This window comes from Ranitomeya imitator, chromosome 4 (assembly GCF_032444005.1).
Source record: "Ranitomeya imitator isolate aRanImi1 chromosome 4, aRanImi1.pri, whole genome shotgun sequence".
Taxonomy (NCBI): Eukaryota; Metazoa; Chordata; class Amphibia; order Anura; family Dendrobatidae; genus Ranitomeya; species Ranitomeya imitator.
Window position 1 is genome coordinate 620,449,802 of NC_091285.1, and position 15,464 is coordinate 620,465,265.

The window sequence follows — 15,464 nt, forward strand, 5'->3', positions numbered from 1 at the left end:
ACATTTACGAATAAGAACAGGTTTTACTCCACGCTATTTCATTTTAAGCTAAAATTATAAACCTGGGTTGATTTTTTCAAAGCCTACTTTGGAAAATATATAAGGAAATTGCATAAATGATCACTCCTGAAACTGGATAGATAAAGTCTCAGGCTGGTGCTTTGTACAAGTCCCTAGAAGAGTTTTCAGTATTTTTTTTTTAATTAAATAATCCCTTATTTCTAGAATAGGCTATCAATTATAGATCCGTGGGGGGCCGTATTCTACATCCCTGCTGTTTGAACAGGCTGTGAAGCTAAAGCAAAAGCTGCATCTCCGCACCTGTTTACGCTCTTCTAAAGCACAGCTCCGTATTTCCAGTAGTAGCTTTCACTAATATTCCAGCTCCATCTCGTTTACTTGTGCAGAGCTGTACTTGATGCAATGAAGGAAGTAATTCACTCACAAAAAAACGCTGCAGTTCCTTCAAGTAGCTGATTAATAGGTGTACTCTGGACTTAAGGTACCGTTACACTAAACAACTTACAAACGATCACGACCAGCGATACGACCTGGCCGTGATCGTTGGTAAGTCGTTGTGTGGTCGCTGGGGAGCTGTCACACAGACAGCTCTCTCCAGCGACCAACGATCAGGTGAAAGACTTTGGCATCGTTGAAACTGTCTTCAACGATGCCGATGTCCCCGGGTAACCAGGGTAAACATCGGGTTACTAAGCGCAGGGCCACGCTTGGTAACCCGATATTTACCCTGGTTACCATTGTAAAAGTAAAAAAAAAAAAAAAACACTACATACTCACATTCTGATGTCTGTCACATCCCCCGCCGTCAGCTTCCCTGCACTGACTGTCAGCGCCGGCCGTAAAGCAGAGCACAGCGGTGACGTCACCGCTGTGCTCTGCTTTACGGCCGGCGCTGACAGTCAGTGCAGGGAAGCTGACGGCGGGGGATGTGACAGACATCAGAATGTGAGTATGTAGTGTTTTTTTTTTTACTTTTACAATGGTAACCAGGGTAAATATCGGGTTACTAAGCGCGGCCCTGCGCTTAGTAACCCGATATTTACCCTGGTTACAAGTGAACACATCGCTGGATCGGCGTCACACATGCCGATCCAGCGATGACAGCGGGTGATCAGCGACCAAAAAAAGGTCCTGATCATTCCCCAGCGACCAACGATCTCCCAGCAGGGGCCTGATCGTTAGTCGCTGTCACACATAACGAGATCGTTAGCGGGATCGTTGCTACGTCACAAAAAGCATGACGTTGCAACGATATCGTTAACGAAATCGTTGTGTGAAGGTACCTTAAGACCAACGACTGATGTAATACTGATTACCTAGTCTAATGATGTATGCCATTACAATCAGAAACCCCCTTTTAACATGATAACGACTAAGTGACTTAATTTTTGGCACTTCATCCTGTTCTTTAAACCCGGGCTATTGTATATTTACGGTGCTTCTGCTGCAGCAATTTTTCAGGTCTGGTCTATGGCTATCCGATACAGCCAAGGACTCTGGGGAGAAGACAGGAGTGGTTTATTACTTCTTCTGTCTTCTATTTTACATGCTAAGCAGCTAAATGTTATGCTGTGAACAGAAGCATGTTTTTGTAGGACTTGTTAATCATTTAATTGCAGGGTGTCTGCTAGCTTAGCATACCCAGATTAACTCTACCATTGATGTGTGGCACAGCAGGAAGATCTTTCCTTACAACTCAGGCTCCTATAGATGCCCCAATGCTGACCCTGCTCTCCTTCACAATGACTATTGTACACGCTCATTAGATGCTGCTAAACAAGAGTCTGTTTATTGCCACTAATTTTCATGTTAAGTTTAATTTGCAGGAGTTCTAATTTTTTTTTATTTTACTACATAAATGTTATATGTATAAAATCACAAAAAACTGATCTAAACAGTGGGTCATTTTCTGATGACACATTTCCTCTAGGGCCGGTGGGTGTTAAACTCAAATACTCAGAGGGCCAAAATTAAAAGCTTGGACAAAGTCACAGGCTAACCTTGATATTGATTAAAAATGTCTACAATTGAGGAAGTTTTTCCTTATCAAATAGAACAATTAACTTTTTCATATGGAAACAGACTTAACCTCTTTCCGACATCGGGTGTAATAGTGCGCTGATGTCGGACTCCTCCCTTTGATGTGAGCTCTGGCGCTGAGCCCACATCTTTTCTGGCACATGTCAGCTGTTTTGGACAGCTGACATTTGCCTCTAACAGCCGCGAGTAGAATCGCGATCCACTCGCGGATGTTAACTAGTTCAATGCCACTGTCAAACTCTGACAGGGGCATTTAACACAGGCTTCCAGCAAGTACGGCGGAAATCCCGCCCATCGTCGCCCTTGTCACATGACTGTGGGTCGCTCATGGGTTGGCATGAAAACCAGAGATCTCCAGCAGACCTCTATGGTTGTCACTGCCGGATTTCTATGAGCAAGTGAGCAATTCTGCTAAATACAGGCTATCTGACCATCGTCTGTATGTAGCAGAGCCGATCAGGTTATGGCAGCTTCTAGTCTCCCGTGGAGACTATTGAAGCGTTCCAAAAGTAAAAAGAAAAAAATGTTTTTAAAAATATTACAAAAATAAAAATATCTAAAAGTTCAAATCACTCCCTTTTCGCCCCATTCAAAATAAAACAATGAAAAAAATCAAACTACACAAATTTGGAATCCAATCACAGTAATTTGCCCCAAGTGACTCAACCCATATCTCATTAGGGTTCATGTACCACAAATAGCTAAATATCACACTAATAGAAACCAATATATAAAAAATGGTCCCAAAAATTAGTACTCACTGAACTAAAGTATATCTTTATTATACAAACAATTAAAAACATAATTACAGCAAAGGTGCTAGATCAAAGAAAAAGAGGGACTACAAACCATGGGGTGTCCCACAACAAAAACCCACTGATGTAATCAAGCCCAAAACAGTGAAATCCTATCCAATCACAAGGGTGCACAGATGATAATAATGATTGCAATATGCAATGAAAAATGCATCATATGAAAAACGCTAATAGTGGAAGCAAAATAGTATTACTGTATTATTGTCATGGGACAATATTAGTCTATCAGAGGGACGCCCGGGGATCCCCACCAGCCCGTCACTAGGTATGTAATGCCCTGTCAGCTATTTTATTGTGTTCACAAGTTTTTAGGTGCCTTGCACTTTTGATCTATAGCGGTTAGTTTCAGCATAGTCTATATTGGGACATTCTATATACACTTCATATACATGCTTATTTGCCAGTATTTTGATTGAAGATAGACTAATATTGTGTGTGTGTGTATGTACATATTTGGTATCGCCATGTTCAGAATTACCCGATCTATCGGTATATAAAAAATTTACCTGATCACTAAATAGCGTAATGAGAAAAAGTAAAAACTCCAGAATTACGTTTTTTAGTCATCGCAACATTGCATTAAAATGCATTAACGGGCGATCAAAAGATTGTATCTGCATGAAAATGGTATCATTAAAAACGTCAGCTCGGCGTGAAAAAAATAAGCCCACACCCAACCCGATATCACGAAAAATGGAGACTCTATGGGTATCGGAAAATGGCACAATTTTTTTTTTTTTTTTTTTAAACAAACTTTGGAATTTTTTTTTCACCACTTAGATAAAAAAGAACCTAGACATGTTTGTTGTCTATGAACTCGTAATGATCTGGAGAATCATAATAGTAGGTCATTTTTAGCATTGAGTGAACACAGTAAAAAAGCAAAACAAAAAACTATTGTGGAATTGCACTTTTTTAGCAAATTCACCGCACTTGGAATTTTTTTTCCTGTTTTCCAGTACACAATATGTTAAAACCAATGGTGTCGATCAAAAGTACAACTCATCCTGCAAAAAACAAGTCCTCACACGGCCATATTGATGGAAAAAAATAAAAAAGTTATGGCTCTGGGAAGAAGGGGAGCAGAAAATGAAAATGCAAAACCAAAAATACCTCTGATTATTAAGGGGTTTGTCTCACAAAGTACATTTCAATTAATAGATCTTAGAATAAAATATTGGAATAACATAATGGTAGAGCAGTAAAAAGCATATGGCCTAATGGCATAATTTAAATATGTAATAACAAATGATAAAAACCTTGAGTAATACAGGTGAGGAGCTGGCCACAGGCTTTTTCCAGCACGGAGCACCAATCCGTAGATCTTATTGCTGTGTTTATTAGAGATTTACTTGCTCGTCAGTTTAATTGCACTAATTTCACCTGAAAAGTGTTCAGCTTCAGGAATCCGTTTTCATTTAGTGGCACTAAGCAGAGGAAAACATGTGGGCTGGATCTCATGTATACATAAGGCCTATATTAGCATTTCTGTCCTGCATTTGGTTTGGGCAAGTGTGTCTTTGTTCCTCTCTGCAGGGGTCATCGCTAATACATAACTCTGCAGACAGGCTGGAGTCTGTGCTTCTGGAATATTCTTTGAGTCAAAACTAAATGTTTAAGGGGAAGGATGTGAACACTTCTGCCCATCCAGGGGGGCTGATCCCAGGAGAGGGAGAACAATACGTCACATATTTAGTGAGGCAGTTGTTGCAGTGATGCCAAGGGGTGAGGAGCTTGATACGGTCATGATATCTATCATCTGGATGTGAGGAGCTATCTTAAGGACTGTTATTGCCAGCTGGAGCGGGAGACGTGCTACGATTGTGGTATAGAGCATGGCCTATGCCTACAGACTATGTTTTCGGGAGATACAAAAGCTATGGGCCAACCAGAAATTGGGAGACAGTGGGTATTGGCTCCAGGATGCCATCGGTTGGACTGGGGACATTGCATTGTGACCATCTATCTGGAATTGCTGTAAGGAATAAAAAATAGTTGCATTGTTAACTGCCTAGGTGATTATCACAACCTCGTATCTTCACAATACAGATAACGTATGATGTAAACAAAAGTGATGCCAAACAGTGAGATATCCCAACAGTGAATTACTCCACAGCACCCTCCACATGCATGATGTGATGACCCTACTGTACCCCCATCAAATTCTCCCCCAAAAAAGAATGGTGGCCCCATCACAGTATGAATCTCCAACTGTAATACCCACACAGCCCTCCATACTGTATAATTGTTGCAAAAAAATGCTGTGTACAGTATAATGGGCCACACATAATCCTCCTTACTGTATAACGGGGCACTGCATTGCCTTCCATACAGTATAATGGACCCATATAGTGCTCCATCTATATATATAATTGCCTAAGGGTTTTTCCGTCTGTCTGTCTGTCCTGGAAATCCCGGCTCTCTGATTGGTCGAGGCCGCCAGGCCTCGACCAATCAGCGACGGGCACAGCGACGATGATGTCATAAAGGACGTAGACATCCCGCGTCTGATTGGTCGAGGCCGCCAGGCCTCGACCAATCAGCAACGGGCACAGCGACGATGATGTCATAATGGTTGCCATGGTGACGATGATGTCATAAAGGTTGCCTCGATCAATCAGCGACGGACACAGTCTGCCGCGAATTCTGGAATCATCATTGTCCATATATTACAGGGACATGCATATTCTAGAATACCCGATGCGTTAGAATCGGGCCACAGTCTAGTACAGTATAATGGCCCTAGATACTGTTTCATATAGTCTAATGGCTCCATACAGTATGACGGCCTCTCATAGTGCTCTATACAGCATAACAGACCCTATACAGTGCTTTTTATAGTATAAAGGCCCAACATTGTGCTCCATACAGTATAATTGCCCCACATAGTGCTCAATACAGTATAATGGGCCCACATAATGCTACTCCATACAGTATAATGGGTCCGATATAGTGCTCCATACAGTATATTGGCCTCGTATAGTGCTCCACACAATATAAAGGGCCCAACATTGTGCTCCATACAGTATAATGCACTTCACATAGTGCTTCATACAGTATAAAAGGCCCCACATAGTTCTCCAAACATTTTGATGGGCCACATATAGTGCTTCATACAGTATAATAGCCACATATACTGCTCCATTTAGTATAATGGCCCCATATAGTGCTCCATACAGTATAATGGCACCACATAGTACTGTAAGAAAAACTTTTATAATACAAAATAAGGGAAAAAAAATCAAAAAGTCTATAACATGTAATCCCTTTAAAAAATACATAGACTTTAATGAAAATTAGGTTAAAAATACCTTCCCAGTGCAATATATATAAGAACAATAAGGTCTTAACAATAACCTAACAATTCCCTATACTCACCTACTATCCCTTCCTAACAGTGGGGGTTGGCACCCTAAGAAGTACGATTGTTTGGCGCCCCCACTCCACGGCGGCTGTCCTTGACTAGCCCTCATGCAAAACTAATGTACTATAGGTTGGAAAACAAAAAGCAATAACAAAGATGAAGGGATAGAGCTTATCAATATATATGTGGAGAAGAGGTTATTGTTTTGCCCTAAATGGTTTCTTTCAGCAAAAAAATAAGTCCCAATTGTATACTTAGAGGGTATGTTTACATTAGGGTCATAAACAATACAGATATCATTAGAGTCAGGTATCAACGGTGTATACACACACGGATATGGGAAATATGTCCTGACAGGCTTGTACTTATGTTCACAATACCCTTTAGAGACAATAATGGCCCCAATATAGCAATCCAAAATGGGAGCTAGCAATAGAGCAGGGAACAGCCGTCCCCTCACACTCCCAGACAGAAATTGCAAACAAACCAAAGTGACTAGATACAATAGTTAGATAGCATGGTTCAGATACAAAAAAGTAGCCCACCATGGGTCAAAGATAGAAACACATAAATATACAATTGGTGGTAATTATTGTTGATAGAAAAAAGCCTAGCCGGGGATTAACCCAGAGACAAAAGGTACCTTCACACTCAGCGACGCTGCAGCGATACCGACAACGATGCCGATCGCTGCAGCGTCGCTGTTTGGTCGCTGGAGAGCTGTCACACAGACAGCTCTCCAGCGACCAACGATCCCGAAGTCCCCGGGTAACCAGGGTAAACATCGGGTTACTAAGCGCAGGGCCGCGCTTAGTAACCCGATGTTTACCCTGGTTACCAGCGTAAACGTTAAAAAAACAAACACTACATACTTACCTTCAGCTGTCTGTCCTCCGGCGCTGTGCTTTCCTCTGCACTGTCAGCGCCGGTCAGCCGGAAAGCAGAGCGGTGACGTCATAGTATAATGGCCTCACATAGTGCTCCATACTGTATAAAGGGACAACATTGTGCTTCATATAGTATAATGGCCCACATGCTCCATACAATATAATGCGCCTCAGTGCTTCATAGAGTATAAAAAGCCCCAAATAGTGCTCCATACAGTATCATGGACCCCACATACACCGTGTTCCAAATTATTATGCAAATTGGATTTAAGTGTCATAAAGATTTAATTGTTTTGTTTTTCAAATAAACTCATGGATGGTATTGTGTCTCAGGGCTCAATAGATAACTGAAATCAATCTTAAACACGTGTGATAATTAGTTTTCCAGGTGATTCTAATTAAAGGAAAACTACTTTAAAATGATGATCCACATTATTAAGCAGGCCAAAGGTTTCAAGCAATATGAGAAATAAAAAGGATCTCTCTGCTGAAAAGCATTAAAGGGCCACTGTCACCCCCTCCAGCCGTTATAAACTAAAAGAGCCACCTTGTGCAGCAGTAATGCTGCATTCTACCAAGGTGGCTCTTTTAGTTTTTGCTTTAGTTATTCCCTCAATAAAGCGTTTTATAATTTTCCCCAAATACCTATCTTTAGCCAGGGAGGCAGGTCTGAAGCGCCCAACTGCCGTCAGTCATCTCTTCTGGGGCGCTGGTCGCCGCTCCTTCAGCGCTGTTTATGTCTGAAATACGGCGCCTGCGCTGTGCGTGCCTGCCAGGGGCAGGCGCATTGAGTAGTGGCCGTCATAGCTCAGATGCCGGGTTCCTGACGGCGCCTGTGCGGGCAGTGCGGCCACCCTGTTGCTGAATCCCCGCCCCACAGTGTATTATGCACAGTGCGGGGCGGGGATTCAGCAACAGGGTGGCCGCACTGCCCACACAGGCGCCGTCAGGAACCCGGCATCTGAGCTATGACGGCCACTACTCAATGCGCCTGCCCCTGGCAGGCACCCACAGTGCAGGCGCCGGATTTCAGACGTAAACAGCGCTGAAGGGGCGGCGACCAGCGCCCCAGAAGAGATGACTGACGGCAGTTGGGCGCTTCAAAGAGGGGGCTTCAGACCTGCCTCACTGGCTAAAGATAGGTATTTGGGGAAAATTATGGAGGGGGTGACAGTGTCCCTTTAAATAGTGCAATGCCTTGGTCAAGGTATGAAAAAATTAAGATACTTCACAAAAACTTTGTGATCATCATATTGTGAAGAGATTTGTGACTGAAACAGACCACAGACAGAGTTTATGCAGATAAAGGCATAATGAGGAAGGTTTCTACCAGACAAATTCATTGGATTAAGAGAGCAGCTGCCAAAATACCATTACAAAGCAGCAAACAGTTATTTGAAGCTGCTGATGCCTCTGGAGTCCCTCGAACCTCAAGGTGTATGATCCTTCAAAGGCTTGCTGTGGTGCATAAACCTACTATTCGGCCACCCCTAAACAGTGTTCATGAGCAGAAACGGTTGCAGTGGGCCCAGACATACATGAAGACTAATTTTCAAACAGTTTTGTTTACTGATGAGTGTCGAGCAACCCTGGATGCTCCAGATGGATGGAGTAGTGGATGGTTGGTGGATGGCCACCATGTCGCAACAAGGCTGCGACGTCAGCAAGGAGGTGAAGAAATCATGTTTTGGGCCGGAATCATGGGGAAACAGCTGGTGGGGCCCTTTAAGGTTCCTGAAGATGTGAAAATGACCTCTGTAAAGTAAATAGCGTTTCTGACTGACAACTTTCTTCCATGGTCTAAGAGCAGAAACATGCCTTCAGGAGCAAAATCATCTTCATGCTGACAAAAAATACCTCTGAGTCGTTGGCTGCTATGGGCATAAAAGAAGATAAACTCATGGTATGGCCACCATCTTCCCCTGACCTCAACCCTATAAAAAACCTTTAGAGTATCATCAAGCACAAGATCTATGAGGGTGGGAGGCAGTTCACATCAAAACAGCAGCTCTGGGAGGCTATTCTGACTTCATGCAAAGACATACAAGCAGAAACTCTACAAAAACTCAAGAATGCAAGAATTGTGAAGGTGATATCAAAGAAGGGGTCCTATGTTAACATGTAACTTGGCCTCTTAGGATGTTTTGGAGTTAAATAGCTTTTTTGTTCAGTGAATGTGACCTCCTAATGCTGCAAATTCCACAAATGAGCATTTTCAGTTCTTTGAAACATATCAAATGTTTAGAAATTCTACTGTGCCTAATAATTTGGAACAGTGCATTTTGAGTTTTTATTTATTTTGCAGATTATACTGTTATCACTGGGAGGTTTCTAAAATAAAATTTGATGTATAAATCTAACGGGTGATGACTTTTATTAGACTGACTGTCATTTGCACCAACCATTTAGGAAAATCCGAGAAAAATGTTATCTGCATAATAATTTGGAACATAGTGTAGTGCTCCATACAGTATAGCAGGGATGTCAAGCTGCATTCCTCGAGGGCCGCAAACCATGCGTGTTTTCAAGATTTCCTTAGCATTGCACAAGATGCTGCAATCATTATGTGTGTAGGTGATTAAATTATCACCTGTGCAGTACAAGGAAATCCTGAAAACATGACCTGTTTGCAGCCCTCGAGGAATGCAGTTTGACACCCCTGCAGTATAGCACCCACCCCTGGCCATTTCTCTTCTGCACTGGTCTCTTCATGGTGTCTTCAGATCCTCTGCACATCTTGGTACAACGGGCACTTTTATTGACATCCTCATGTCTGCTGCGGTGAGACGTCAGACGCAGAGGGGGAGTGATGGTAGAGGGAGCGTCATTGCTTTTAACTATAACTGTATTATTGCTTTTAACTGTATTGGCATCTAAGATGCTGATATAGTAGAAAGTGCTATGCCTGGTGGGAGACTCGCCTCGTATCGCGGGCCTAATAAACTCTAGGGGAACTGCCCCACGTCATGGGCTAAATATGCTCAACCTGTGGGCCAGAATTTGACATGTGCTGTAAGGGGTTAATCTGTTCGGTAAGCCTCCTCTAGTTGTGTCTACATAAATCTGTAGAAAATATTTGTTGTGTGTTCAGAGGCATGAGAGTCGGAGAGCCGCATAGACTGAGGAGCTCTACATCCCAATAAACCAGCTGTACTGACTGGAGTTCAATGAAATGGACACTAAACCAATCCTAGATGCTGCCTATAGAATCTATAATATAACGCTAGGAGCGACACTTTGTCCAAATCCTTAATAGACTGCGCAAGTGTGACGCGCCTGCGCAGTCTGGACCCCAGAGTGACGCATCTGGCAGCGTAGCTACCGGGGGACAGAGGGGACCCCCCGGAGCTATGCTACTGTAACTGTATTGGCGTGCACAGCGCACCTATACAGTTACATTCTGGGGCAGAGCAGGGAGAGTCGATCTCCCTGCTCTGCCACCGGCCGCTATGGGTCCCTGAGCAGGTGGGGGGGTGGCAGCTGCCAGCAGTGGGCCCCCCGCCTGTAGTCGCAGGGTCAGCTGTATCAGCATCTAGCCGATGCAGCTGACTGCATTGATGAGGGAAGGAGCGCTACGCTCCTCCATCATCCCCCTGTCAGTGTCTGACGTCACCGACACTGACGGGGCGCAATGATGTCACTGCCCGTGGTCCGGAGGTGAGCGGGAGCAGCTCAGGAACCAGGAAGAAGAGAGGTGAGTATTGTTTTTCTTTATGGGGGCTGCCTTATATTACAGGGTCTGCCTGTGGGGGGGGTGCTGCCTTATTATACAGGGTCTGCCTGTGGGGGTGCTGCCATATACTACAGTGTCTGCCTGTGGGTGGGTTCTGCCTTATACTACAGGGTCTGCCTGTGGGGGGTGCTGCCTTATACTACAGGGTCTGCCTATGGGGTGCGGTCTTACACTACAGAGTCTGCCTATGGGGTGCTGCCTTATACTGCAGAGTCTGCCTATGGGGTGATGTCTTATACTACAGGGTCTGCCTATGGGGTGCTGCCTTATACTACAGGGGCTGCCATATGCTGTAGAGTTTACAGAATGGAGGTGCAGAATGGGTGCAGCACATGACAGAATCGGGATGCAGGATGGAAGCAGCACATTACAGAATGGGGGCGCAGAATGGGAGCAGCACATGACAAAATGGGGAGCAGGATGAGAGCACCACATGGCAGGATGTGGGCGCAGGATGAGAGCACCACATGACAGGATGGGGGCACAGAATTGGAGTAGCACATACTAGGATGAGGGCAGCGCATACCAGAATTGGGGTGCAGGATGGGAACACATGACAGGATGAGGGCACAGGAAGAGAGTAGCACATGACAAGATGGAGGTGCACAAAACAGGATGAGGGCGCAAGATGGGGCTGCACATGACAGGAAGGGGGTGCAGGATGGGGCTGCACATGACTGGAAGGGGGCGCAAGATGGTAGCAACACATGATAAGATTAGGGCGCAGGATGGAAGCAGCACATACCAGGATGGAGACCATATACCAATATAAATGCTCGCCACCCGGGCGTAGAACGGGTTCAATAGCTAGTAAATGTATAATCTTATAAATACACAGAGGTTTTCGACAATATGTCTGATTGTGACCATCTTGTGTCTTCACCTGTATCTGCACCAGCTCTCTGCATGTCTCTTCTAGATGCTCCTTGAACTTCTGCAGCTCTTGTTCTTGCTTCTGTTGCAACTTCTGAGACTCGTCTTTTTGTCGGATTGTTTCTTGTTGCAAGAACTGAAAAAAAAAAACAGGTGTGTTTAGAATAATAAAAAATGTGGAATAAATACGGTGTATTTCCTGTACATGTGTGATTACAGGCTTTATACATACTGTGTGCTCTAGACTCATATTTGTCCCTTTTATACTGATAATTCTATGATGCTTGATAAAGCTCTGAATTGGCATGTGCAAGCTTCAGGACCATTCTCTTGCTTTTAGTTAATCTTTTTGATTTTTTTTTTTTTTTTCCAAAAAACGTAGTGCAAAATGCAATGCAAGAAATAGGGTATGCACAGTCGATAGGCAGATATGAATATGTAAAAAAAAACAATATATATGTAGATTTTTGACCTATAAAGGGGCTACTTCAGGGTTCAGATTTACCAACGGGCTCAAATTCGATTTAGCTGTGTTCTGAGAAAACACAGCTTACTGGAACAGGGGCATTTGTCCCTAAATCATGCTGCCTTGTTATATTGGGTTATTATTTTTATTGGACAGAAACAGGTTTTCTAGTGTAAATAATTCTAATGGAAAAATACAGCTTTAAGGCTGAACAGAGTCCCTTTTACTCCCAAAATATTATCACTCTTTTCAGAGCTGAAGTTTATTTTTGACCATGATTGATTCATCAAAAGGCAACGCAATCTGTCCATAAATCTGTCACATCCTGCCCTAGGGAAGATTTGGAATCGGCGAGGTGGCGGTGCGCTGCCCTGGAAAAATATAAAGTGCAATATTCAGCTAATATTACCTTTTATTGAAGTCCACAAATTGACAGATTACAAATGAGTTTTGGGCTCCGGACATAAGCTTTTGTCAGCTATACATTTTTTCAAAATAAAAATGTCCCAACTTCTATCCATTAAACAATAAGAAATGGATGGTACTGTGCTGTATCACAGATTGCATCTGTATTCCGTCCATTGTTTTTTTTCATTGATCCATTCACATGGAATGGGTGAGTTTGAGCGGAGGAGGAGGAGGGGGCACATGTGAACATGTCAATAGATTAAAATTGATTTTTATGTTTCACCCGTATTGCAAGGCTCATTAACCCCTTGATGACACAAGCCAATTTTCACCTTCCTGACCCTGACAATTTTTACAATTCTGACCAATGTCACTTTATGTGGTTATAACTCTGGAACGCTTCAACCGATCCCACTGATTCAGTTTTCAAACTTTGACTTTTTTATGCCCTTAAATCAGCGTTATGTCACACGAAATGGTTAATAAATAACATTTCCCACATGTCTACTTTACATCAGCACAATTTTTGAAACATAATTTTTTTTTTGTTAGGAAGTTAGAAGGGTTAAACCATTTTTCATTTTTCCAAAAATAAGCTGGGGTCACAGTTAACATGGAAAATCGATCCGAGTCTCCCTGCCAAGGGTCGCACAAGTGTTGTCCGCATGGTCATTGGTGTGTAATGCGTTTGCAATGTGGTGATGCGATTTTCTCGCACCTATGTATCCGTATGTCCTGCGTATGGCTTTACATTTATCACTGCTTTTCCTCATTGAGTTTAATGGCTCAGTGGGCTCAAATGAGGAAAATGTGTGCGTATTTGTCGCAAGCTACACAGATGGTTTGTGTGGTGTCCGAGTTTTTCTCGCACCCATAGGCTTGCATTGGCGAGTCTCGGACGATATACGCATACGATAACAGCATGCTGCAATTATACACGCACGTCAAATACGCCTGCGAAAAAAAAACGGTGACGTGAGCTGCCCCATACATTACATTAACACTGATCCGAGTGCTATGCAATGTTTTTTTGCATAGCACTCGTCCGTATTCTACGGTACTGTGACCCCGGCCTAACAGCGGGCACAGTTTTTATTTTGTTATCGCTGTCATTCACTGAATAATGGCGATCACGTAATCAAGGACTGGAAAATCTGACCCTGATCATGTTCCCCGGGGTCCCCGGAGATTTTCCGACTCAGTGGGGCGCTACAGCCTTATTCCCTATCACCTTTTTAAATGGCAATAAATGAATAAGTAGCCTCTGTTTTAATGCATATTGGCGATTGTTAAGGGGTTAAAAGGGTTGATATTGAATTGTAGGATTACTACTTCCAATAGGTGGCACTAGAGTTCTAGTCATCTTCCTTTTTAAAGAGACAATTTGCATATTCAGTTTCCCAGTGGAGCATGGATGGGGTTTAAGTCTCCTCATACTGGCATGTCATTCTCCACAAGGAGAAGCCTTACCCCTTAGATCCCATGTGTTTTACCTACAAACAATGGATAGAACACATACTTGAAATGCAGATGTTTGAATAAGGCCTACATTTTATACCAATATGTTTTTGAGTCTACAGTCTGTTATGATCAGGTGACCTTGGAGCAGCATGAAAACTTTCACTGGAGTAGATGGTAACTATACTGACCACAAACCCTGATCTTATCACCGCAACTAGAAGTAGCTGTGGGGTGTGCCTAACAAAACCTAGACACCTCGACACAGCCGGAGGACTAAATACCCCTAAAGATGGAAATACTAATTTCTACCTTGCCTCAGAGCAGAACCCCAAAGGATAGGCAGCCCCCCACAAATATTGACTGTGAGTAGTAGAGGAAAAGACACACGTAGGCAGAAAACAGGATTTAGCAAATGAGGCACACACTAGCTAAATAGGAAAGGATAGGACAGGATACTAAGCGGTCAGTATTAAAAATCCTTCCAAAAATATCCACAGCAGAAAATACAAAAACTCCACCATCTAACTAAAGATGTGGAGCGTACAGTGGGGCAAAAAAGTATTTAGTCAGTCAGCAATAGTGCAAGTTCCACCACTTAAAAAGATGAGAGGCGTCTGTAATTTACATCATAGGTAGACCTCAACTATGGGAGACAAACTGAGAAAAAAAAATCCAGAAAATCACATTGTCTGTTTTTTTAACATTTTATTTGCATATTATGGTGGAAAATAAGTATTTGGTCAGAAACAAACAATCAAGATTTCTGGCTCTCACAGACCTGTAACTTCTTCTTTAAGAGTCTCCTCTTTCCTCCACTCATTACCTGTAGTAATGGCACCTGTTTAAACTTGTTATCAGTATAAAAAGACACCTGTGCACACCCTCAAACAGTCTGACTCCAAACTCCACTATGGTGAAGACCAAAGAGCTGTCAAAGGACACCAGAAACAAAATTGTAGCACCAGGCTGGGAAGACTGAATCTGCAATAGCCAACCAGCTTGGAGTGAAGAAATCAACAGTGGGAGCAATAATTAGAAAATGGAAGACATACAAGACCACTGATAATCTCCCTCGATCTGGGGCTCCATGCAAAATCTCACCCCGTGGAGTCAGAATGATAACAAGAACGGTGAGCAAAAATCCCAGAACCATGCGGGGGGACCTAGTGAATGAACTGCAGAGAGCTGGGACCAATGTAACAAGGCCTACCATAAGTAACACACTACGCCACCATGGACTCAGATCCTGCAGTGCCAGACGTGTTCCACTGCTTAAGCCAGTACATGTCCGGGCCCGTCTGAAGTTTGCTAGAGAGCATTTGGATGATCCAGAGGAGTTTTGGGAGAATGTCCTATGGTCTGATGAAACCAAACTGGAACTGTTTGGTCGAAACAC

General features: G+C 43.1%; 1 protein-coding gene across 1 annotated transcript in view; it reads right to left on the reverse strand.

Moving 5' to 3' along the window:
• Positions 1-15,464, reverse strand: part of LOC138676916 (STE20-like serine/threonine-protein kinase) — a 105,100-nt gene that overhangs the window by 984 nt on the left and 88,652 nt on the right. Inside the window, exon 16 of the mRNA XM_069766617.1 lies at positions 11,744-11,869. Coding sequence (XP_069622718.1) covers positions 11,744-11,869 — 126 coding nt within the window. The remainder of the gene's footprint in view (positions 1-11,743; positions 11,870-15,464) is intronic.